General features: G+C 42.3%; 1 protein-coding gene across 1 annotated transcript in view; it reads right to left on the minus strand.

The window, feature by feature from the left end:
• Positions 1-27,418, minus strand: part of AFG2A (AFG2 AAA ATPase homolog A) — a 324,422-nt gene that overhangs the window by 7,734 nt on the left and 289,270 nt on the right. Inside the window, exon 15 of the mRNA XM_066573780.1 lies at positions 26,887-27,051. Coding sequence (XP_066429877.1) covers positions 26,887-27,051 — 165 coding nt within the window. The remainder of the gene's footprint in view (positions 1-26,886; positions 27,052-27,418) is intronic.

Genomic DNA, 27,418 nt, shown 5'->3' on the forward strand with positions numbered 1-27,418 from the left:
ATTATCGATAGCCGTTGCATTTAAATGTGTGCCCATCGTGCACTTACTGTGCACTCTTCGTCCATCGCTGACTTCAGGTCAGCATGAAATCTGTCGGCCCTGATAAGAGGGACGGCATGCTATGTTCTCCGCGGGCAGCGCTGATAGTATTGTGAGCAGCCAGCAGCTCGCTGCTGAACGAAAGTGATGTATTTAGAGAACAGACCACTCACTGTTCTCTAAATACATGCAAATGAAGCTAGCTAGTAAGCGCTGCGGAATAAGTTGGCGCTATACAAATAAAGATTATTATTATTATTATTATTGCTAAAGGGCTGATTAGCCCATTAGTAGCTAATACAAAATGATCGCTCAAAACGGTCAGTTTCTGACAAATTTTGAGCGATCATCTTTGCGTGTAAGGGGTCCACAATCTATAGAACAATGCCATGCAAATCATTCTAAATTAAATGCATATCTGGCCACAAGAGTAAAGACTTTTTGCATTACGTCTGCCGATCGGTAACTTTCCTGAGTGATTTATTTTACTAGTTATTCTTGAAATGACAGGCTATCCCTGTGTAAATATTAGCATTGCTCATAAAATGGCTACCTCGCCGTATACAGGCAGCAGGCTCTCCATAAACAGGTGTTAATTGCAGATCTAGCCACATGCCCGTGCTGGAAGGAGGTGAACCAGGTAGCATGCTTCTAACAGATTTTTAACTCGCTCCAAACTTTCCATGTCGGAGCTTGTTGTTTGTAAAGAACAGGCGGCCTGAAATACAACGTGGATGGGAAGGAGGTGAGCGGCCTGACATTCCTTTGTGGTGATGAATATGAATGAAATACACACGGATGATTAGTGAGCCAATTGTAAACACGCTTTCCACCTCGCAGCAGAACTACTATACTGAAAAGCTTCCCACATAGATCTGGGACACACAATAAAGTACAGGGCACCGCTTACACCTCGCTGCCAAGTTTGGTTAATCGGAAATGGCGTAGATTTTATTTGCGCACGCAGAGACACAAGAACATAGCGCAAGTATAATATATCTGATGACACTATCATTTACGCAAAAAGCGGCGTTCCTACCCTATATACATACGGTAGTGCACTACTTTAACCCTGTAAATTCTTGGTAACCCTACCGCCTGTATCTAGTCAAACATTCGTTACTATTAAGCGGTTCTGCAGCCGCTCGCCACCCCTGTGATGCAGCACCTCTCCCGGTCCGTACAGCGCTCAGGCATGCAAGGGGTACGGGATGACTATATAGAGCCCCCTATATACTGAATTCTAACCCAACAGACACAATGAGTTAAACTGAGGAATCTCTCACAGAGCAATGTTTTACCTTCGCATTCAACAGGTGGGGAGGGTTCAGGCCAGAGGTTCCTGTCGCTGGTTCTAACTTGCCCGCAAGATTTGTTTCCTACGAGAACATAAACTGTTTTCCAAAAATGTACCAATTCTAACAAATTTTATGTCTTTCACGCTTCCATTGGTGCTTTCTGTTCTGGGATTCCATCATAAATGCCAGGGAAAATAGTGCAGTAAGCTGTGTTATTTTTTCCGGTAAAGAGACAGAAAGTGGACAGAACCGATTGTAGCCGCTGGAGTCTGTCATTAAAAGAATCCGGTACGCCGTCTATAAACCTTAAACTGCGTTACGGGGAGGGGGAACAAGAACTGGGGCTTCATACTCACCGGGTGCTCGATTCTAGCGCTGTCCACATCCTTGGTGCCATGATGCAAGGAGTTCGGAATGGTGATGGTGCAGCAGTCAGGTGACATCATTTGCCACAAAGTGTTTTCATAGCTAATAGTTAACCCCTTAATGTCCAACCAATTTTTCTACTTTTCTTCACCATCACATTCCTAGAGTCATGACTTTTTAATTTTTCCATTGCCAGAGCACATTGAGGGCTCGTGTTTTGCGGGATGCGCTGGAGTCTTCATTGATCCCAATTTTGGGAACATACAGCATTTTGATCACATATTATTCCATTTTTTTTCCTGGAGGCAAGATTAATAAAATCTGCAATTCTGGCATAGTTTTTAATCCATTATTTAAAGTATTGACCGTGTGGTAGGAATACTACGTTAAATTAATACTGCAGGTCAGTAATAATAATGCTGATACCAAATTTATGTTTTTGGTTTTTTTTAAGTTTTACTACTTTTGCTAATTTAAAAAAATAAATAAATAATGTATATTTTTGTACCACTGCATTCAAAGACCTCTAACGTTTTTTATGTCATTGGTGCTGTGTGAGGGCTTTTTGTTTGTAGAACAAGTTGTACTTTTTAATGGTAGCATTTAGTGATTCATAGGTCCATCTCTTCATTGTTTTTTTTGTGAAGAAAGATTTGCTAGATTAGCTTTTTTTGCTATATTTATTGCATTCATCATGCTGGCTAAATAATGTGCTAACTTTTTGTGTGGGTTATTTCAAATATGGCAATACCAAATTTGTGATTTTTTTTTTTGGCCTTTACATAATAGGGGCGGAATGGTTAGGTTTTTGATTTTTTTACTCCACTAGGGAACTTGAATGCCATTCAGAACGATAGCTCTTATAATACACTGCAGTACTTCAGTATCACTGTGTAGCACACTGGCAGGGTCTCATAGGCTATCGTAGGTGGCAGACCAGGATGGTATTGTCAAGCCTCTGGGTGCCACAGAAAACCATTGAAATTAGATTATTACATCAATGGGGGTCCAGTGGGTGACAGGAGGAACCCCTTCCTTCTGTCAGCATCTTACATACCGTCTTGGCACTGATTGTGACAGCTAGGATCCCCACCGACCATATGACACCAGTGACCTTATTCCGATATGCCATAGAAAGATGGATTGGAATAAGGTCCCTTAGTGACCACTATAAAAAGGCATAATGGCGGTCACCAAAGTGATAATAACCCCTTAAATATTGAGAAGACTTATCATCTCATTAGTACCCCAGAGCATTCGCTAAATTTAGTGCAAGCCCAGCTCATGCAAATAAATTAGTGACCTTCTGATCTATACGCCACTCTACATCACTTTCTGGAAAAGGGGCCGTGACTTGTTGGGAGGGGCGTGGTCACATCGGATAGACACATTTATGTATAATTTACACCAGAAGCTGTTTGTTTTTTGTAGGATGTATTTTTTAATGTCACCATTTTGAGCTACAATGTGTTGCTTAACATTTAGAAATGTTTTTTCAAGGGGGTTGAGAAAAAAAAAAAAAAAGCAATTCCGCCACGGTTTTCTGCTTCTACGGCGTTCACCATGTGGTATAAACGACAAGTTAACGTTATTCTGTGGTTTAGTATCATGTTACCAAATTAAGGGCTTATTCACATGGGTGTAAATATGCTGCATAATGTGCAGTGAATAGAACCCATTGATTTTAATAGGGTTGTTCAAATGTGCGCAATTTTCATGCAATTTTTGATCACGTGACAAAATACGCAGCATATCCTATTCTGGTGTGTATTATGCACTAAAATAGGTCATTGAAGTGGCTGGAAATGTGTAATTATGTAGCGAATATTCATCATACATGCGTATTTAATGGGCCTTTTTGCAGGTTTTTTGATTCTGAGGTACATACAACTTTTGATCCCTTTTTATCCTGTTTTTAGAAGGCAAGAGTAAAGGTAATTTTTTGGTTCGAACAGGCTGTCCAAACTGCAGGCATGATGTTATAGAGCCGGAGGAGCCGAGCAGATTAATATATAGTTTTATGGGATAAGATTCAGTATAATTTGTATTTTACTCTTAGAGGTCCTATCAGCTGCTCCTGTATGTACAGTATTACACAGATCTCTGTCAATCACTGACAGCTCCGCCCATTGGACTGTTCAGCTCACAATGAGCAGAGGTATAAAAGAGTAAAATACAAGTTATACTGAATCTATTCCCATAAAACTATATATCATTCTGCTCAGCTCCTCCTGCTCTATAACATCATGCCTGCAATATAGACAACGTGTGCAAGCCGACAGTCTCCTTTTAAAGACCTGTCTGGGACTTCAGGCATTTTTTTCTACCGATGACCTATCTTCAAGACGGGTCATTGATAGATGATCAGCATGGGGCCGCCTCTCGGGACCCACGCTGATTCCTGGCACCGCCGTCAATACCCACAGTACAAGAAGCAGATTGCGCCATCCGTACTGTAGCGGCCCAGGTTGGTAGTGCAGGAGCAACTCCTAGAATAGGTCATCAATAGAAACAAATGCCCGTATTCCCGGTCACCCCCTCTAATAAATTCTGGTGTTATTTTGAATTTCTCTTTACCGTAGTGACACAGAAGTAATGAATAAAGTGATTAAAGACTGGTATCGCCCTACGTGGGAGTATGACCATTGGGCCCTACAGAAGCATTGTCACCTGCATCTACTACCATTAATGAGTATATGTATTGTGAATTAAACGATAGAACATGTAAGGCTCGACCACGGATAAACACGGGCGTGGATGTGTAAATTAGGGCGCATTCTTACTGTTTGGTTCTACATCCGATAGAGCTCTAGGTGCTTTTCCTGTGTAAGCAACCTTGATTGTAGAGACGGGACAAAGCATAAATCAGTGGAGTTTTTCAGGTCTCTGGTTGCAGCAGCGCATGCCATGAAAATCAATCCTATTTTTAGATGCAAAGCTGAAGGGGAAGATTGCCATTTAGGGGAATAAGCCATGGAATTGTGAAAGGAAGTAACATCTGCATGTAAAAGGCAGCAAACAAATGTCAGCCTATACAGAAACAAGTCCGAGAGGAAATGGAAGCACAAACTTTGCATAAACATCCAATACGCTTCAGTTGGAGCAGCATTCTAAATGGATGACTTCAGTGTATGAGGCTGATGCAGAACATTAGGGAGTGAAGATATGTCCGTTTATACCAGCTCGCTATTAGCGGCGCTGCGTCAACATACTCCGATAGATTAGACTGGGGATTGTACACAGAGCTAGTGCCGGGTTTCCTCTTTCTGAGAGCCTCTAAAGTGCTCCAGCTGGCAAATAGTTTAATGCCGTAGGAGCGGGCATCGCATTAACAGCAAGCACTGTTTTCTTTGACTTCCCTGAAAGCAGGATACTGTGTGCTGCTAAGGAAAACCCCAATCTAAAGCCTTTACATCACTGTGCTGCCTATTTCAGGAGATGTGAATACAAATTGCTCAAGGTCAGCGGTTTAAATACAGTCGTACAAGCCCTGGTGCCCTAGGGGGCTCTTTGGCATGGAAGAAACCACCAGTATGAGAAATGCCACCTCTTACAGATTGGGTCCCAGAAGCTTCCAGTTATGCCTCCACTCCTTTGGGTCTTCAATAAAGCCTCAGTTTTACCTTTTTTTATATTGATACTTTGATTCTTTTTATACCCAAGCAGAAGGAGCTGCTCGCTACTTCCTTCCTTTATCACCGATGTCATCAGAGAACTTTCCGGAATTCTTTGTGAACCTTCTTGTGAATATCCTGCACTGGCTGATAAAGGTGAAGTCCCCTGGTGCCGGCACTGAGTCATGGTTGACTCCTCATCGTGACGTTTTCTTGGCAGACTGTTTTCGCGTGGTGGTTTGCCATTGCCTTCCCCAGTCATCAGCACTGGCTGATACATCCCTGATAGACAAATTTAAAGGGATATTCAGGGCAATGCCTTTTAGTACTGATGACCTATCCTCAAAATTCATCATCAGTAGTTGATTGGTGAGGATCAGCCTCCTGGGAGCCCCATCAATCACCTGATCTAAGCTTTCGCACTCACTGCAGTGGGACAGACGATGACGGCTCCATCTGCATTGGAGTCGGAGCTTGAAGCGCTATAGGAGGTATAGGTTCTTTTGATTTCAATGTGAGTGAAGCCTTCTATTACACTTACGGCTCCGACCCCAAGGTTTTAGGCGTAAGTGTAATAGAAGGCTTTGCTCTCATTGAAATCAGTGGGTGCTATACCTTCTATAGCGTTTCCGACTTTGATCCCAATGTGGTCAAGCAGCCATGCTACAGTAAGTGTTGGGGCTGAGATCAAGAGATTGCCAAGGTCCTGAGCAGTGCACCTACCCAATGAACTACTAATGACCTATTCTGAGGATAGGTCAAATGCCCAAAATACCCCTTCAATATAAGGTCACTGATTTCAGATCATGTTTTACCCTCTATAGGCATTGATTCAATCCTGCAGGTACCTACATACTGGGAGGAGAGGTTTACTGTGATTGATTGCTAAGGGGACCAGGGAGAAAGATGGAAATGGGCAAAGAGACATTAGTTGCATGAGAACAAACATGGCAGGCAACGGTAACTACTTCCTATAGCAGAAACTGAAGGCAGGACCAGTTTGAATCATAAACAATAGAGCTTACAAGAGAAAGACCGAACAAAGTTACTACACATCCAGGAACATTTCTCCCTTTAGCAACCCCCACCTCCTCCATTTATCCTCCGGTATATAAGGATCTTGCATATGCAAGCTGTTTATAGCATATCCACAGGATATTTAATAAAAGTCTATGATAGTAATATCCCTTTAAATATATTCAATATCACTCTTCCAGGGAAGGGTTTCCCTCGGAGTCTAATAAAGTAATGTATCCCATAAGATACTTGTGTTAGTTGCAGACTAGTCTTCTACTTTCTGGAGCCAGTTTTCTTGTTTCCTCAAAGGGTGCACAGAAAGAATTCAGTTCCTAATGGACACATTATTCAAACACTGTAATATCTTTGCTCCAGAGTTAATTTTTAATTTCCTGACCTCGCTGCAATGCTCAAACAATCTTGGCTCTTTTTCACAACATATGTGGACCTCACTACAAGAGTGAATGCAGTCAGCCCAAGAGGGAACTACCAGACCAGATCAACAACCTCTGTAAAATGAGACTCTCACAAATGTTCCAGTGCTGCACTGAGCGATGTATGCGAGACCCCGGGCTGCTGTGGGGGGCACACACTATCTGCCTTCTTCGTATTTATCGCAGACTATGGAGTCCGTGCGCTGGACATAAAAATATCTGACCGGGCAGGATGGAACAAACACAGATTTTACATTTGATGTCTACTTATATGTCTATATAAAGGGCATGATCCTCATAATATAAGTATGTATAGAATATACATTATATTTATATCAGCAGTATAAACAACTTTGGATGTGGTATAAGAAATGATAGTTTTATTATTGGTAAAGCTACAAAACTGGACTTTTTATAGATAAATGGAAGCTTGTATGCACTCAGTTAGCAGAAGTGCAATAGGTGGACGTGACGTAACGGCACTCGGGACCACAAGATATATAAGTAGGAGCTCGCTTTAGCAAATAAGAGGTGAAAACAATATTGGGATGCTGAATATTTCTCATAGTTCTCCAGACTTGGCCATGGGCGGGTAAACAAGAGAGTTGTCTTCATGCAAGCAGCCCACATCATTAAAGTCTATCTAGCTTCCAAGATGTTGGTGGTTATTAGAGATGAGCAGGTAACAAAATGCTCGGGTGCTCGTTATTCGAGTCGAGCTTTTCATAATATTCGAGAGCTCTATTCGAGTAACGAACCCCATTGAAGTCAGTCTCTCTCTCCCTCCCCCCCCAGCCACATACTGCTGTGGACGTGCGGACACTGGCACGTCACAGCAGGAAGTTGTAATGCGGTGAGGGGTCAAAACGGGGAGGGGTCGAACCCAGCGTGGTACTCACTCGAGTAACGAGCACCATCGAGTATACTAATACTCAGACGAGCATGTTCGCTCAACTCTAGTGGTTATGTAATGTTGGGGAAGGAGCGGGAAGGGGGAGGGGGTGGGTTAGAGGTAACTTGTTCTTATCAACTGTACCTAACAATTTTTGCTGGACTTTAAAGGGGTTGTTCAGTCGTAGACTATTGGTGGCCTACACTCAGGATTGCTCATTAAACCCGCAGCCCTTTTTTCATGTTTCTCCTCCCTAACTCTTTTACTTTTCCATGAGTGTAGCTGTCTGAGGGTGTTTTTTGCAGGCCGAGTTGTATTTTTCAATAGTACTATCTAAGGAACCATATGAAGTACTGAAAAACTTTTAAAGATTTCTCAATAGAGTGTAATGGGAAAAAATGCAGTTTCACCATCTATAATAATAATATAATAATCTTTATTTGTATAGTGCCAACTTATTCCGCAGCGCTTTCAGGCATGGATAAATGCAAAACAATACAATGTGAGATACATTGGGTTAGACACAAATGGGTTGAGGGTGGTACAGGAGGTGCAGGGGTTGGGGAACACAGGCAATAGGAAATTTCATGTACAGATCATTTATTAGAAGGCAAACAGGGTGGGGCACCATAGGGAGGGGTGGGGGACTAGGTCAGGGGATTTGGTATGCTTCCCTGAAGAGGTGCGTTTTTAAGGCACGTCTGAAATTTCGTGCATCGGGAATTGTCCGGATGCCTTGGGGTAGAGCATTCCAGAGGATGGGTGCTGCTCTGGTGAAGTCCTGTAGACGAGCATGTGAGGTTCGTATTACAGGGGTGTTTAGTCTGAGGGTGTTAGCCGATCGGAGTGAGAGCGCTGGGTGGTGTACTGACAGTAGGGAGGCGATGTTTGCAGGGTATTGTTTTTACGACGTACACACTTCGGCGAACATTACATAACTTTATTCTGTGGGTCACTATGACTACAACGATACCAAGTTTATTCATTTTTTTGGCTACATTTTAAAAAAATATAATATCTTTTTAAAAATATATATTGTCTGTCATTATCTTCTGACCACCATAACTTTATCTTTCTGTTGATAGGATTGTGTGGGGCCTTGCTTTACAACCTGTGGTTTCTATTGGTACCATCTGATGTACCTAGGACTTTTTGACTGCTTTTTATTACATTTTTTTCTTGCGATGTTCATCGAGTGGGTTAATTCAATTGATTGGACGTTTATGGACACGGTGGTACCAAATATGTTTGGGGTTTTCTAGTTAGATACAAGAAAAGTTTTTTTTAACTTTCAGTGTTCTTTATTTTTAATAATACACTTTATTAACTTTATAAATGAAAAACTTTGTTAACTTTATTAAAGTTTGTGTTATTAAAAACTATTATTTTTGCCAGCCCTAAGGCAGAAATAAACAGAAGCCCTAGGGGCCTTCAGAAGGCCCCAGGCTACTATGAGAAGCAAACAGCACCTCGCAATCTCATTGTGAGGGGGTTGTTCAGAACCCCAAACTCCAATTCAGGCATCTAAAAGGTTAGCAGCTGCGACCCATATGACCACTGATCACAACTCTTGCTGGTGGGTGTTGGTTGTCAGAAACAGCCAGCACTCGCCCTATATATAGTGAAATTGGATACTGACCCCGTTCCAGACAAACCTTGATCCTGGAGGGCATACATTTCTGCCCAATATTGTCAGGGGGTTAATCGGCACAGCTCTATCATCAGGAATCCCCCGACAATCAGCTGTTTGCAGGGCCAGTGTGCTCATGTACTGAGCTGATTTCTGAAGAAAGCACACAGCTCCATTCCCACTGCAGTGGTCAGGCTTGGTATTGCAGGCCAAACTCTCATTAAAGTAAATGGGAACTTTGCCTGTAATACCAAGCATGGCCACTGCAGTGTGAACAGTGCTGCCTGCTTCCTGCCTGATCGCTGAAGGTCCTGTGCTACAGAGCCACGCTGATCTACTACTAATGACCTATGCCAAGTATAGGTCATCAGTAGCTTACAACTGGCCAACCTCTTTAATAAAGAGTTAGTATTGCCTTAGAGTCCCATGTAGTTTGCAGACCACACCCCAGCAATCATTTCAAGAATGAAGTGGAAAAGGCTATGGGCAGCACAAATAATGCAACATCTAACGTGACACGGCTATATCTATGCCATGGCGGTGTTTAGAAGGCCAGAGGTAAAACCCAGTAGTTGGCAGAGCTAAAAACATGTCTTTCAACAGACACAAGACAGATATAAAATATCTCATTGTCTTGTCCCTGTATATTAGATTCTATAGAACTACTATGCTCCACAGTGGTATACAACCCTGCATGGGTTCAAGTGACCCAAACCCAAGGCTAGGGTGCCATAATTTAGTATGTTGTATTCCTAAACAATAGCAGCATTCGAAATTAAATTCTGACCAGATTCTCTTCATTCTTGCAGTAAAATGTGATTTTGTTTGATAAGAGGAAGCTTTGCCTCGATGACACCCCTGCACCTCAGCTGTCTCTATGTACAGCGGCGAATAGTCTCCGTAGTCATGGAGTTATAGACTCAGCTTTCTGTTCTGTGTCTGGGTTGCTCTGTTCCTGTGTTTACTGAACTTGGATAATACGCCCTTTAGCTCCATGTTCCATTACTGAGAGCCTCCATAAACAAGCTGATATGTGCAACCACTGATTATATTAGCCCTAAAAGAGTTCTGAAGCAAATGAAAAATATCAACTTCCATTCCTAAAAGCACTGTTTTCAATTTTCTGAAGGAAATTAAATAATGTATAAATCAAGTGCTGGGCTGGAGCCCAGTCAGCTGAACATCACTTGGTCCTTTTAAGGCGGAGAGGAAGTGTCTGTTGCAGTGGGGACAAGCCAAGAGAAATAACAGCTAACCTCAGCTCCATGTGAAAGTCATTTGAGATAATCGGGGGAGGCTGCACACAAGTTGGAAAGAGGACCACATACTAACTGTGAGCAAGAAAACATACATTCATGTGCTCGGAGATCTAGGGAGGGTAGAAACAGGTGAAATGCTTAGGTCTACGGTCCCAGGCATTGACCTCCCTACATATTTAGCAGCAACATTAATGTCCTATTTCGGCCGTGTAATGTAGAACCCACATCAGTGCCATGTGACATTGCCAGGCCATGTATATCCATTTTTAGAGTGATCATATCTTCTGTTTGTCTTTAGAGGCTGATATACACACACATAAGAGACACATTTAAAGGGGTTTGCCGTGGAAAATACTATCGATGTCCTATAACAGGTTCCTGCCCATATTGGGACTGTTGTTGTACTGCTTGTGATATCTCTATATCCTATCCTCAGGATAGGTCATTAATAGTTGATCGCTTGGGGTCCGTCGCTCAGGATCCGGACCAATCAGCTGAGTCATCAATAGTATTTTCCACGGAAAATCCCTTTAACTATGTCCCCGCTTGTCTTCTGGATCCAGCTGTTCCCCGCTCCGAGCGCCCGGCTGTTATACAGCCGAGCGCTCGGAGTGGAGGATGCAGAAGACAAGCGGGGTGTTATACAGCCAGGCGCTCCGAGCCGGCGTATGGAGAACAGAGCTGAACTGCTCTGTTCTTCATACCCAGCCTGTCATCAGGGAGCGGGATACAGCTGAAACAATAGTATCAGCTGTATCCCGCTGCAAATCCCTGATAAGGCTCAACGTTGTCTTTCAGGGCGCTGAAACACAATGATGAGCGACGGCTTAATGAAAACTGTACGATGTCAGTGCAGTTACACACAACGATTATCGCTCAAAAGACGGATTTTGAGCGAATTTTGAGTGATAATCGTTGTGTCTAAATGGGCCTCAAGGCTTGGGCCGTTCTCACACAACCCGATTTCAATTGCGGATTCCGCAATCACAGCCCATGTGGAGGATACGCAGTCATTGAAAGGCATGAACTTTCACCGATTTGCTCCGAAGTGCGGGTAGGATTTGCGGATTCCGTGACTGGAAGAAAAATTGCAGCATGCTCTAGTTAGGTGCGGATTCTGCGTGTATTGGCTCTATTAATCTCTATGGATGCATGCGAACAACAGTGCATACACAATTAACATTGCGTATGGGCGCGGATTCGCTTGCAACTTGCTAGGAGACCGGATACAAAAGGGGGAATTTTGGAGAGAGAACGGTCGACTGTGCGTTGTTCAGCTACTTTCTGATGTTATTCTCTGCTTGCAAGCTTACTTCCATGCGGACGATATGCTGTCCCTACACGCGGAAAACCGACCGCATACGCGACCATACGCAATTTACTTCTGCGATCACTCACTAGTAGAGATGAGCGAGCATACTTGCTAAGGGCAATTACTCGATCGAGCGAGTACCTGCCCGCTCGGAAGAAAAGGTTCGGCTGCCGGCGGCGGGCGGGGGAGAGCAGGGAGGAACGGAGGGGAGATCTCTCTCTCCCCCTCTCCCCTCCGCTCCCCCCTGCTCACTGCCGCAACTCACCTCTCACCCGCGCCGGCAGCCGAACCTTTTCCTCTGAGCGGGCAGGTACTCACTAAGGACAATGCTCGATCGAGTAATTGTCCTTAGCAAGTATGCTCGCTCATCTCTACTCACAAGTCTTCCGCTGCAGATATCCCTTCTTGTGAGCCCGGCCTTGGGTAGATGTATCTGAATGTGTTGCAGAAGACGCTAAGTAAACTCTCTACATTTATCCAACATGGCACAGATTTATTAGCATTGGTGCACCAGTATCGCCCCCCCCCCCCACATTCATAAACAAGGCACACACCCAGCTGATGAATGGGCTAAAAGCTGCAGTATGCTGTATCAGCATTATTTTCTACCACCTCTATAATTACAAAATATTGATAAATGAATCTCTTGAGTCTTTTCCACTTTTTCTGCCATATTTGGTTGGAAGAAGTAGCGGTAGGGGCTTCATAGATACAAGGTTTACCTGAACACTACACTTTTCAATGCATTTATGCCACATAACTAGAATAAATATATTGATAAATCTACCCAATAATTGGGCGCCATAGCCATGTGACAGGACTGTGAACATCGCGTCATCATGCCACTTTCGACACAGAGAGGGGCAGGTATCATCCAGAAGAAGTGATGGGGGAATGCGTGTGCTTCAATTTCTCACTATTGTTCAGATCTCTGTTCACTTTGAGTGAATGGGGACATTCCTGTTTACATCTACAGACTTAAAGGGGTTATCCACGAAGTGGCCATTGGGATCGGAACAGAAGAACTGCTCCAACCCCTGTGCAGTGGCCAGCTCTCATAATTGCAAGCGCAGCTCTCATTGCTGATGGTTTGCTACAGTTGAATTCAGTCTACACATTGCAATCATCATATTGACCAACAGTTCTTCTTCAGACCTGCCCAGCGTTGCTCCAAGTACCAGCGCTTTGGGGGCCAACAGATTGTTGGACTCTATAGATCTGCCTCATTTTAAGAGTGCCATTTACAGCGCACTTTGTGTTGACCACAACAATCAGTACACTGAATGTTAGAGGTACAAAACTAAACATGCATCGAGACAATAATTAAATAGAAACTATTTAGATACTGATCTGCTAATAAAAAGTGGGGACTTCTTTTTAAGGGTGTGAGCAGCCAGCTTGTTAGTTCGATTTTTTGATTTGTCTAAAATTCCAAGAAAACCGCGACTGAATGGGACACGGAATTTCGGAATTCATTGCAGGAGATTTATGGGAATCAAACAGAGTTTTCAGATATTTGGTTTGTTTTGAAGTAAGATGTTAATTTTAGCCTTTTTCATAAATCCGTTGGTCTGTTTTAACTCTGCTTTGTTCACGTTCCTTTGTAATCCATTTCAGCAGAAGAAATACTAAATATGCCCCCTGGAGTGCTTTTTTACAGCCTATTTCCAACATCCCACAGAAAAACAAAGCCATTTATTTCTATTGTTATGAACAGAGCTGATAAAACTCATCTTTTTACAGCTTTTTAAAAAGAAAGGACCCTGTTTGCACTAATATTTCCCTATGTTAGACATATAGGTAGTGATACTTAAGTCCCTAACAATCACATTAAAATTGGAAAAATGTCACTTTTTAATTGTAGATTTTGAATTCCTGATGCAAATATATATGATTGGCACATAATATGCCTAAGTGCATTTAAGTCCTTTAGTGACGTAACTGATTTAGTACATGCAAATATTAAAAACTATGTCATTTATCTTAATAGAGAAAAAAAAGGTTCTTTCTCCACTTTTAGGGCCTTTTTCCACTATCACCCCGACCCTAAACAGTTTGCTAACTCTGAAAAACTGTTAGCCTGCCTTGCCTAGAAAGACAGATTTTAACAGTCTACTAATGGCCCAGATTACATGCTGTCCATAGAAATCTATGGAGGGCAGAGTGAGGAAGAACTGAGTGAGAGAGAAGCAGAGAGACACACACAGATGCTGCTGCAGCTGACAGTGAGTGTTTTACTGATTCACAGCTACTGCAATCATATTTACACTGCTCAGTACTACTAGAATGTCCTCCATGCTACTTCTCCTTCTCTGTATATGACAGGATCAGAATATGCTCTTCTCTATGCCTATAGTATATGGAAGACATCATAGCAGTCAGTATACTAAACACCAGCTCAGGGAAAACAGAAAATTAAGAGACTGAGCATTCAGAGTGTAAAACTGCTAAATTGCAGGATATAAGTCATAATGGTGAAAAATAGTATTATTCCTCATGTACACATAAGACAGCTTATTGGACCAGTAACATTTTTTCATCTTCTGTTTTGTAGCAGTTATAGTTTTAATTTTTTTCTCCAAGATAGCTATATGAGACAGTATTTTGTGGAACAAGTTGTAGTTTTTATAAAAAAACATTTTGGGATACATATACTATGAATAATACTAACTTTTATTAATTTTTTAAGTGGTGAATTCAAAAAAAACCTGCGATATTGCCTTTTTTGCAATTTATTTTAATGTGTTTACTTTACTCTTATGCATTAGTTTATTCTATCTTACGATTATGACAATGCTAATTTATATTGTTTTTTTTACTACATTACACAGTAACAACCTTTTACTTTACAAAAGGATTTGTTGTTTTGTCAATCCATAACATTTTTAGTTTTTCGTTTACGTGAGGGCTTGTTTTTCTGCAGGACAACTTGTAGTTTTAATTTGTATCATTAGGGGTACAAATGACTTTTTGATTACCATTTATTCTCTTTTTAGTAGGTGGAATGAACAGAAAATGGCTATTCTAATATTGTTTTTAAAGTTTTTTTTTTACTGCGTTAACCAAGAGGGATAAGTATCACATTAAAGTCACCTAGATGCTGTGATATTGATTGCGGCATCTGAAGGTAAAGAGGTCATGATGTCAAAATTAGGGGCAGTGAAGTGATTAGATAAGTGCTCATCTTCCCACTTCTTTATATGTTCTCTGATTACTTAGGGGGAGGGGATATGATAACAAGAACAAAAGTCCGTGCAACACCTCCCTCTGTGATTATCTAAAGCCATACATTGAACATAAGATCTGCGATCCTCCTCCTCTCCTTGCAACCTGCTGCCATCCAACTCCCTCCCTGCTGACTTCTCTCTCTCCTCTTTCGCACAGGTTGTAGTGAGAGCTGTAAGTATAGTATGTGTAGCTCCCACTTCAACCTGCTGTAGGTTAGGCTGGATTGTGGCTAGAGCCACAATCCTGCCCGTGTTTTAAAGCCAAGGTTGAATTTGCCTAAAGCCTTTAGGTGCATTTCCCACTGCAGTCACATTGCACTGTGCTGTGCTAGTACAAAAGAGTAATGCCCTGTCTTTGCTGAACGGGCAGAGCTCAGGGTAATCAGTAGGGGAGATAGTATGTCTGTAATTTCAGATTTTGTAACAAAATAAGCTGTGTGTGGACATGCAGGGTCATTGAATGTTCACTAGTATGACTGTAATTGTATTATGTACACTTATTCAAATAAACTGAAAAAGTCTCTTTTGATTAGGGAAAACAAACTCATGCATAATGAAATGCAGAAACCGAGTAGAACTTATTTTCAAACATCTACCAAGGAAGGAGTAAGCAAGCCTCTACCTACATTGTTACTGAAATGTGGCTAAGGCTGTCTTCACATCTTGGTTAGAGCCTCCATTTGGTCAGATCTGAAAACACCTCAGAGGAACCCAACAGGCCCAACTATAAGTCAATGGGGTCGGGATCCTGTAGTATCCATTGTGCACTGGATCCAACAGAGCATATTAGCTTCTGTTACGAATGGAAGCCACAGCACAAGTGAATAAACCTAACTCCATCCAGGCTGATATTATACAACAAGGTCATATTTCATAGGTTAGCAACATATTTCCTCCAATATAATACTTTTTCACTGGCTAATCCAAGGAGAAGAATTAAGAAACCGAATTCACCTGGTAAGTAGTACAAAGTGGTGTCTTTGTAGATTTCTCTTCAATAAACAGTTGACATGAAGTTCCTCCTTGGCAGTAGTTGCCGTACACTGTGCACTCTACTGTAAATTCTTGAAAGTCACATTGGCCTTGTGCTTTAAGATGGTCATGGAATGTGTGACTTCTTATGTCCTAGTAATTTATGACAGAGGCTCCTTACCGCCTAATCTCCTTAAATCTAGCAACAAGCACTAATGTAGTTCCCTCCACTCTAATTGTTCTCAGCAAACTGATGTATTCCATCATATAATGTTCTACCAACAAGAAAAAACGGACCCAGAATAACAGAGTTTATTTCAGCATTATGTACTAAGATGCTGTTACATGAGCCAAGTTATGCTGATGTATAACGGTTGTGGTACACGCACATACCAGAGCGAGTGGATCCAGCCAAGCACTGAAGGAAGAGACCAACTACAGGATGCAATATATCACATAAAGTTAGGAGAGGGATTAGGAATATTTAAGGAAAGGAAGAGCACAAATACACAGGGCTTGTCAACTATTGTACAACAAGCACGGTCTATTTATTGAACATAAACAAGAAAGCTGAACTAGCAGCCAAGGCACGTCTACCCACTGATTAATCAACAGCAGACTGATCCTTTCTATCACACCGCAGACCAAAGCCAATGCGCCAAGATACAAAAACAAATCCTCAACCTCAACTGAAAGCCAAAGACAGAAGGCACATGAAGTGAGCAAAATACAAACGTCAGCTCCGTTGTTTTGGGCAATGCACTGGTGATTGTGTTTTATATAGTTACTAGTGTTAATTGCAGTATTAGGCTCTGTTTATTCTGGTTTGTAGGGCTTTGCAGTATTTTTGACACCAGGAATAGTGCAATCTGCAGCACTGCTTTTGTGTTGGAAACCCAATGTACTGCGTTACATTCAATGGGGTCTGTCATGATTTGTCAATATTCATTTAAAAACGGATCCAACATACCGCGTTTCCCTGAAAATAAGACCCTGTCTTATGCTAATTTTTGCCCCAAAAGAGGCACAGGGTCTTATTTTCGGGAGGTGTCTTATACTCACCTAGCAGTTGCCGTCCAGGTCTCTCGGGCTGGGCTGCGGCGCTCCTGCAGGCTTCCGTGTAGTCCTCAATGTCGATGGAGCATCTCTTGCTGGTGATGGGGCTTGAATACCCCACCTCCAGCAAGCGATTACTCTGAGTGGTTCAGGAGCACCGCCTCAGCCAATCAAAGCTGGTGCTCGATGAACCAATTGCAGCCGTTCAATGATGTCATTCAATGACATTGGGGAAATGTTACTGGCTTGACAGTAACATAATAACATTCTTTGTAAGGCTGAAAAGAGGACATACATCCATGTAGTGTAGCCTAATAACCTGCAATGTTGATCCAGAGGAAGGCAAAAATCTCTATGGAGGTGGAAGCCAATTTTCTTAATTTTGGGGAAAAACTCTTCTCATCTCCAGAAATCTACTGACCATAACATATAGTATTATTACACTCTAAAAAGGTGTCCAGCCCCCTCTTTAACAGTTTATGCGAGTTTGCCATCAACACGTCTTCGAGCAGACAGTTCCATAATCTCACTGCTCTTACAGTGAAGAACCCCCTTCTATGTTGGTGTAGAAACCTTCTTTTCTCTAGACGTAGAGGGCGCCCCCTTGTTACAGTCACAGTCATGGGTATAAACAGATGATGGCAGAGATCTCTGTATTGTCCCCTGCTATATTCATACATAGTTATTATGTCGCCCCTCAGCCGTTTTTTTTCCCAACTAAAAACCCTAATTTTGATAACCTCTTTGGATATTATAGTCCATCCTTTCCATTTATTACTTTGCCTTTGAACACACTCAAGTTCTGATGTGTCTTTAACACCGATGTCTGAAACTACACAATATTCCATGTGTGGTTTGACCAGTGACTTGTAAAGAGGAAGAACAATGTTCTTGTCATGCACCCATGTCTGTTTTAATGCACCCTTGGCAGCAGCTGTCTGACACTGGTAGCTCCAATTAAGTATACAGTCAATGCCTAAGTCTTTTTCCATGTCAGTTTTACTTTGTGTTTTCTCATTTAGTACATTATGTAATGGTAACATGTATTTTCCCTTAAAGCAGGTCTGGGGGGGGGGGGGGGGGGATCTTAAATTTGTGTCATACTGTAGTCTGGGTCGCATTGATGGACTACGGGCATCACAGGCAATACCCTGTAGTCTCTTGAGATCCCAGCAAAACCACATGGAAATTCTGCCAGCTGTAGAATAAAATAATATGACTTACACACTTGTATATCAACCACTTAACTTCCATGTGCAGCTCAGTCACACTCACAATGTAGAACAAGTAAGGCTAGGGTTACATGGAGACTTTTTGTAGGACTACTGACTCATCCTAACTATTGAGCTACAGCTACAGTCCAAAGGAATACATTGACTAATATGTGATCTGGTGAACTGCAGCTGTCACTTGAGTGTTAAGAGCAATTAGTAATGCTGTAGCCCTGACCAACTGGACATATGCTGTATGCACTGTAACAGGCCAGTAACGTTTTTGGGTTATAGTTAGCTTTACACCAACTCAAGCATTGGGTGTCCACCCTCATGCGAAGCTCGGGAGATTTCCACAAGTTTACTCCCTTCGAGCACATTTGTTTTTACTTTCCCCACTCCTCGGGCCTAATTTCCATATTGTATTTCTTGATAAACAAGTCTCCCCATTCCTCTAGGCACCATTATATCCGGGCATGGGAACTAAACCTGACTAAAAATAGGGACCCATGCAGCTTGGCGCAAAATGTGTCTTATGGTTTTTAAATGGTTAATCAACATCATCTCCCTACAAATGGCTTACAAGGTGCTCATGCGGTGGTATCTGGTGCCAACACGGAGAGCGCATTATATACCAAACTTCCCCTCTTCCTGTTTTCGAGGCTGCCCCAATCCAGGTACAATGTTCCACAAATGGTGGTCTTGCCCTTGAGTAGAATGATTTTGAATCTCTGTTGTGATCTGTGGGTGGCCCTACTACATCACAGCACATGAGCTTTAACTTGTAACCAGTTTTATTTTCCCTCTCTTGGCTGCAAAACAAACTATCGCTCGCAAAAATATGACCATTCCCTTACAGGAGGTTAAATCTAGGATGGATGGGTTCCTCATAAATGAGAAGCTATCAAGTACACTTCTTGATAAACATGAACAGTTTTTGCAGATATGGCAGCCATGGACTGATTATGCCAACCCTCACCTCTCCTCCTTCCTGGCCCTGATGTGACATTTTCTTCCTTAGATACCTTTAGATACATAAAGTAGGCTCACCCAGGTCGCCCCAACCCCACTACCCATGCTACCCCCCATCCTCTCCACACCCCTTCCCTACTCTCTCCTCTACTATTTCTTCCTTCTACTTTTAGTCATTCTTTTCTTTCTCTCACTTTACTCTACCCTTCTCTTCCTTTCTCCTGTTCTCTTTCTTGTAGCTTAATGATTATTGTTCATGTTGAGGTCCCTGCTATACTGCTAGGAATTACTTCATCATTAATACCTCCATCGACCATTTGTGTGCTCTGATCACCTTTTCCCATGTTGGTTGAGATTCAGTATCCACAAGATGCACTTCACTCCACCTCCACCTGCCCCCACAAAGCACTGTGTGGCCTATTGCAGCGCATAGAAGATTTAGCTGTTATTTGATACTGGGTTATGGAAAAATTATGGATCTGGAAAAATTTTGGACACCATGTTAGAAGCCAGCCAGACCCAATTAAAGTCAATAGGGTCCATCCTGTGCCACTCGTGTCTGTCATGAGCCGGGTCCAGCGTGTTCGGTATTTTCTTTGTTCACTTCCTATAGTGGAGTTGAACAAGGGAAATTATATACTGGACAGTAAAAGGGCATGTGCCTGTGGCCTTACAAGGCATTAGAATTGAATTATTTGTAAAAGATAGAAGCATTAGCAAAATCGAGTGTGAGAAATAATATCTGGCAGCCGCCATACACCTTCTATTGCGTCCATGTGGAAAACACAACTTTGTTTTTGAAGACTAAATATTCCCTTTTCCAGAAAGGCTTTAGAAACAGTTTACCTATAGATGCAATTCTATGTAAGGCCTCCCCTTCCCTACACGTGGAGGTCACATGTCTCACATCAACCATTGTTAAGCAGTTAACGGCTTCAGCAGAAAGATGAAAATACATCAGAATATTATTGACTCCTATGAAACGGACTGGGAGGGAACCGGCTGAAAAGTTTAGTCTTCAAACAGCTGCCCAGACACAGATTTCTTTACATGTATCCAAGTAATGAAATAACCGAGCATGGGAGATGGGGAGTATGAACATATAGCTATGGTATTTGAATGGTTGATTAAGTAACAAAGACTAAATAAAGCCACAGGAAGGAAGCAATGAAACAGCTGGGAAAGTTGAACAGGATGAAAAGGAGTAAAGGTCTTGTGATCATGAATGAATGTTTACACAAAGCACAGTGGAGAAGCTGAAAAGGTCATTAGCGACAAGCATAAATGCAAAAGAACAGCGCAAATGGCCTTTTGTGATGTCACTCTCCTGGATTTGTGCGAGGATACTGAACCGCAGCGATCTACTGTCCAAGGAGGTCTCATCTGAGCAAGCCCCAACCATAAGGAAGTGGAAAGGTTTTCTACCTCTTTAGGGGGTATGTACCCTTTAATGCTGACATTCAGCTAGTTGGAAGTTACCCCGCTGACATAAAGAACTGTTCACAGCACACTTATTCAGCTGCATTCACAATTTTTCAGGCTCCATAGCTGAAATCTTCTAGCGTTCTTTGTTGGCTCAGTGTCACGCTTTAGAGATTTGCATTCAAGAAAGTGTCATTTATACACCAGTCGGGAGGGGTATTATCTCTCCTTGAGGAGAGAACCTGGAAGGTGAGTGAGGAGACTTATAAGGCCATGCATGCTCCTCTGGGTAATATGCTAATAAGGCAAATGGAACAATACCTCTGCAGCGTCACCTATTGGATGGTAGCATTCCTGAAATCAATGTCCAACCTTTTATACAGATATTACCCAGAGGAGCATGCATGGCCTTATAAGTCTTCTCACTCAACTTCTAAGTGCTCTCCTTAAGGAGAAACAATACCCTTCCCGACTCACGTCATAAGCCAAGCCAGAATCCTACTGCACACTGATGAGGGGCAAAAACCCCGAAACAGCTGTCTGTGCATGGATTCTAACTTGATTTTCAATTCCCGGTATTTGTAAAGACCTGTATAAAAGGGTCAGACATTGAGTTGCAGGAATGTTGCCATCCAATAGGCGACTCTGCAGGCAGAGGCATTGTTCCATCTGCCTCAATTACATTTATACACCAGGCACTCATGGTGTTACTGGAACTTAGTTAAGTTACATTTGTGATTGATGACAAGCTTGTTGACTGTTTCCATTGACAGACATCAAAATTCTGAATGCAGCTTTGGACTATCATACAAGTGATCAGTCAGGATCAGTGGAAATTAAGAAATGCAATGTATTTAGCATACACCATGGGTTTACATGCAGCTCCCCTGTAGGAAAATTGGTGGTGGTGTAGTTTGTGCAGGTAAACTCATGCAATTAATTTTTAGCAGTGCATCTTATAGATTAAACATTTGACAACATTCTTGCCTCTTGGGAAACATAAGAAGCCTTATACAGTATAGCAGAATATACCCAATATTGATAGGAAAACTTGAACATTGCTAGTTAAAACCATGAATTTACTAGGCTGCACTGTATTTTTACTGCATGCACATGTTGTATGGAACAGATGGAAGAATCTGCAAAGTGTTTTAGCCCGGGAGGATAGGAGGTGAGAAAGTCATAAAGGGCAGAGAGACAGAAGAGAAGGAACATGGAAGGATTAAACAACGTCTTCTAACAATACAAAGATAGGATCGCAGAGGAAATATGAAGCCCCCCAGGCAAAGGAGCAAATATGCAGCTGTTAATCATTTCATTACTCTTGTCACGCAACTTGTGAGTGATTTCTCTGCAGTCTGTAATTCAATGGAATAGTTTGCTCAAGTCAATCAGCCAAGGTACATACCACAATCATACAGGAATACAAGAGATGTTCCTGCACTTCATAGTAGTGAAACAGAGCAGGTTCAGATCTGGGGTAACTAAGTGAATGGCTGAACTACAGCGCCCAGATATATTAGCAAAACTAGAACTCCAATGCTGAGTCTGTAGTTTACTCTTATGAGGCTTTTGGGCCCCTCCAGTACCAGGGTGCACATGTGATTGCTCCCTCTGCACGCCATATAGCCACAGTACTGTGCAAAAGTTTTAGGCAGGTGTGGGGAAAAATGCTGCAAAGTACGAATTTTTTCAAAAATAGAAGGTGTCTAATTGACTTCTGATTTATTCTGCAGCAGGACATTAACTCATTCAACGTAAAGAAGAATAGGGAGTCCGGGAAGCGATGATATTGCCCCACAGAGCCCTCATCTCAACATCACCAAGTCTGGCCGGGATGACATGAAGAGATAGAGGGATTTGAGCGAGCTACAGCCACAGAAGATCTGCGGTTAGTTCTCCAAGATGTTTGGGACAACCTTCTTGCTTTGTTCCTTCAAAAACTATGTGCAAGTGTACCTAGAAGAATTGATGCTGCCTAGAAGGAAAAGGTTAGTCACACCAAATGTTGATGTGATTTAGATTTCTGTTTTGTTCATTCATTTTGCATTTTGTTAATTGACAAAAATAAACAACGGTTTGGATTTGTCTACGGCAAATGCCACATTCACTTGTATTTTTGATGCAATGTCAGCAAATTCCATCAGGATTCAGGTGTCGGATCCGCATCTTAACCCTTTCCAATCCAATTTGTATCCTGGTTTTCCTAGGGGGCTTACTCTTTTTCTGCCGTTATACAACGGCGCTATATGCTGGCTAAAGCCAGTACTGCATGAGGTGACACACTGGATAGGCTCGGACAGCAGAGAGGCTGGCAATACACAGTAAGAGAACTCCAACGGACGTCTTCCAACATCGGAGCTATACAGCCTTAAATCATAATGTCTTCAGAGGTCAGACAGTGGATTGGAAAGGGTTAATCCTGATAGGATCCTGTAGGAATGAATGTGGCCTAACAAGAGAGCATCTACTAGGTCTAGAGGAAAGGCGGGTTTACCATCAGCATAGGAGGCAGGAGCGTAGCTATAGGCTCATGGGCCCGAGTGCAAAAGTTTATCTTGGGGCGCTCCAACTTAACCCCTTAACACAGAGAAGTAACTTGAAGCTCCTTGGCCCCAATGCAAAACCTGTAACAGGGCCCCCAACTATAATGCTTTATTCATAGTACTGGGCTCCGTATATGGAGAAGAGAGGCTATATGGGCCCCTGAGGCTCCTGGACCTAGGTGCAACTGCATCCCCTATAGTTACACCAGTTATAGGAGGGGTTCTTTAGTGTAAAAGCAGTGAGACTATCCAACTCTCTGCTCCTGGACTTTGTAATGATAGATTAGTCCATAAACTGAAGTATACTTGTGGTAAATAGAAAACCAGATTCCCAACAAAAAGGCAAGCCTGTTTAATACTTCATAATGATATAACTTCATAGAAGTTTCCTAGCATTAGAAGCAAATTTGTCTTAATTAATATTATACCCTTATCTTGTAAGAAACAACTTATTTGCACACTTATTATATACCAGATTCTATGTATATATTGGCTTTACAATGTATACAATACAGCATCACAAGTCCACACTGAAAAAAAGGCAGATAGAAGAATCCTTCTGCGATGAGATACAAAGCCTGTTTGGAGTCTTCCTCCCCAAAGATGTGAAGTGGGCTGTTCGCAGAGCCGTGGACGGGTCTCCGGCACAAACAAAACATTCATAAGTAAAAGATGGAAGGCTGGACATTCAGCACAATGCACAAACCCTATACTCATAGTGCCTTCAATCAGATGCGAGAACTGCTGATTTTGTCAGCTGCTGAGATTAATGGATTTGGAACATGCACAACAGAAACAATGCTTTCACTGACTATGAATGGCCACCATCCAATACATATACACTTCTGCAAAGTGCAAACAGAGAGCAATCTGAGAGAAAGACACCATGTTTGTGCAAATCAACACAGATCTGGGACCAATTGTATTATTATGTAGTACTCTGGAATGTAACATGGCTTCCCAGCATATCCAAATAGCTGGCGTGCCGACAGGGTCTGAGTCAGGGCAGCACACAGTGTTCTGGGGGAGGAGGATGTTATTGCGATAAACAGCTTTCCCGGGTTTGCCTACAGCAAATTGTAGTAAAGGATAAGCTGTCTGCCAATTTACGTAACCTATGAAACCCAAACCTGTCTGAACAAATTTACATACAAACACCTGTAGCATAATATGCACACTAATAAGCGGCATTGTTCATGCCAGCACGCTGGCGTGGCCTAGAGTGGCCATCATAAGCATAGGTGGTACTAATTCCACAGCGTCCAATCAGCTGCTGATCTGGTCTACATTATGTCCAAATTAACTTCATGACTCTCCCTATTGTATGCATGTTACTAAGGCCTTGTTCACACGGACGACAGAGTTGCGCGGTTTTGTCGTGTTGCGACAATGCTACAAATTGCATGTATGTGAAGCCCATGCTTTCCTATGGGTTAATTCACACATGCAATGTTTTGGAGCCTGCTACAACCCTCCGACGCATGTTCTCCCCGGCCCTATTCTTCATCTCTTCTGGCTGAGGATTTTTCAATCCCTGCCTCTTGGAGGCACCACTTCTGATTGGCTGACACCAACCCCCTTTGTGAAAATCCTAGCATGTAACGCTACAAAATCATGCTATCATCACGAGAAACCACAGCGATATCACACAGCCCAGCGATGCGATATCTCTGCAATTTTCTGATGGCGATGCCATGTCGCCCGTGTGAACAAGGCCTAAACAGGATACTGATGAAGAGTAACACTATGTATTCCTGTCTTCTTTAACATTCGGAGCTGCATTCCTAAAACTGCTACCCTGCCAGTAATATCCCTAATACTCGTGGCTCAGCTAAGCTGCAGTGCAATGGATTGTGGGAAGTCAGAGTACTGTATAAGGATTCATGTCCATGACCGTGTTTTCGCTACATATTTCGTGAGCGTTTCACAGCCGCGTGATACACGGTGAATGTCAATGGATTTACATTGATCTATGCACATGTGCGTGTAGACATTAAGTATAGGCAGAGCCCCAAAAAGTTGGGTACTAGTCACTCCACAATCTAAGCCTTCCCCTTGATATGTGATACGCTGTCTGTTATATATTTGGGCTTCTCAGCGTTTTTAAAGCCCATTGAAATGAATAGGTAGCAGTTTCAGCGCTGCTGAAAACGCGGCACAACTTGGTACAGTGTTTTTTCGGCAGCGTTAAATGCACACTGATTTTCATTTTGAAATATTAGCCCTACCCCAAAAATCAGCCCTAGCTACACTATCTGGAAAAAAATAATAATACTTACCTAGCAGGCGAAGTCCGGGTCCCTTCTGCTGCTCTCTGGAGCTCCGGGCAAGCCTCCCATGCAGTTGTCAGTGCCAACAAAGCATCTCTTGCTCGTAACGGGGATTGAAGACCCCGCCTCCAGCAAGAGACTGCTCTGATTGGTTCATTGAGTACTGGTTCAGCCAATCAGAGCCTGCAGGAAGGCGGAAGAGCTGGGGCAGGGACCTGGACGGCGCCTTCTAGGTGAGTATTGCTTTCTTTTCTTTTCAGCTTCCTTGACTGCATTTTCAGCTGTGCTGAAAACGCAGCCAAAATGTTGTTAAAAACACATACCAGCGCTGCTGAAACAGTGCCTATTACAGTGCCTATTGAAGGCTACTGAGGCCAATCATATGGAAACCTACAGAACAGCAAGTACCGCTTCACTTGAAGGATAAGCTGTAGGGTACCATTAGTGTCCAAACTTTACAGTCCCTTTTAACTCACACAGGTGAGTAAAGCGTTGCGATCCAAGCTAAGGGTGCCTTCACACTGGCGATACAGTTGCGCAATGCGAGAGTGGCTGACAACACAGAATTATGAAACCAATGATTCTCAATGGTTTCCTTCACCTTAACGAGGTCTCTACTCATGCAATGTTGCGGGAAAATATAATCGTGGCATGTCCTATCTTTCTGTGTTTTTTTTAGCTCCCATATTTCCTTATGAGCCTCCTTTTTATTGCATCGCAAAGCACACTTTCAACGCGCAAGAAAATCGCAAGTGGCAGCAAAATTTTTGTGAGAAAAAGCAGCGCTGACACTCAAAAATCGTGGGGGAAAAAGTCAAAATATCGCAATCAACAAAGCCTTTATAAAAACATATTGAAAAAGCCACAGCGCCACACTTTGGGTAGAAATGTAAAAACCTAATCTTATAGCGTAACTCCTGAAATTTCTCTGGTGCAGCTTACCTAATTAGCAAACTGTAAGTTAGCAGCTCAGCTGAGCCAGTCCATGATCATACTTTTTTTTGGCAATATTGTTAAAAAATATAGCTCCCCCCCCTTCATGCCCAAGCTGGAAGCCAAGTGCCATCTTTTATTTCCTGCATACCAGGAACAGATTGCACAATACAATATATAGATTCAATTCCCTTATGGCTCCTTGTATGGATTATCCCTAGTTATTCTTCACCCATTCTAAACGCAGCTCTGTATGAGAATGTACTCTCAGGAATTGGACCTCAGGAGAAGTGAAAGGTAAGTAGGAAAATGTATTTGTCACTCAATATTCTATCCAGCTGTAAAGTGCGAAATGATGCTCCAAAACATACAAGTACATATTTGCAGATTGTGACTACGATTATGTCCATGCTTACCTCTGCTCCTGAATACTTCTCCGTTAGTAACACAAGACGATCTAGGTTGACCTCGCTATCAACAGGCATGCTTTGTAAACGAAGTTTAAAGATTTCCTGGCGTGTGGCAGCATCCGGCAACGGCACATAAATGATTCTGTCGATACGTCCTGGGCGCATAAGAGCCTGAAACAGAGAAATATAGCAAAATATGTATGATTATTATATATCCAAACCTGTGTGAATATACCATAAAACCACCTTTCTACATATATACAGAGCAAGAATCAAAGTTACTACATAGATATAATAACAGAATTGAGTCTACTACATAGATATGCTACCAAAACCAAATTTACTGTACGAATACAGTACTAGAATCAAACTTACTATATAGATACAATACCAGAACCAAGCTTACTACATAAATACAGTATCACAAATAAGTTTACCTTTCCCTGTGTAAGAATTAGGCTACAGCTACACAACAACTTTTAACCAAGACAGGGGTTGCATATCCAAAGACTGCTGTGTAGCCCTGTGACCTTGCACT

This window comes from Eleutherodactylus coqui, chromosome 7 (genome assembly GCF_035609145.1).
Source record: "Eleutherodactylus coqui strain aEleCoq1 chromosome 7, aEleCoq1.hap1, whole genome shotgun sequence".
NCBI lineage: Eukaryota > Metazoa > Chordata > Amphibia > Anura > Eleutherodactylidae > Eleutherodactylus > Eleutherodactylus coqui.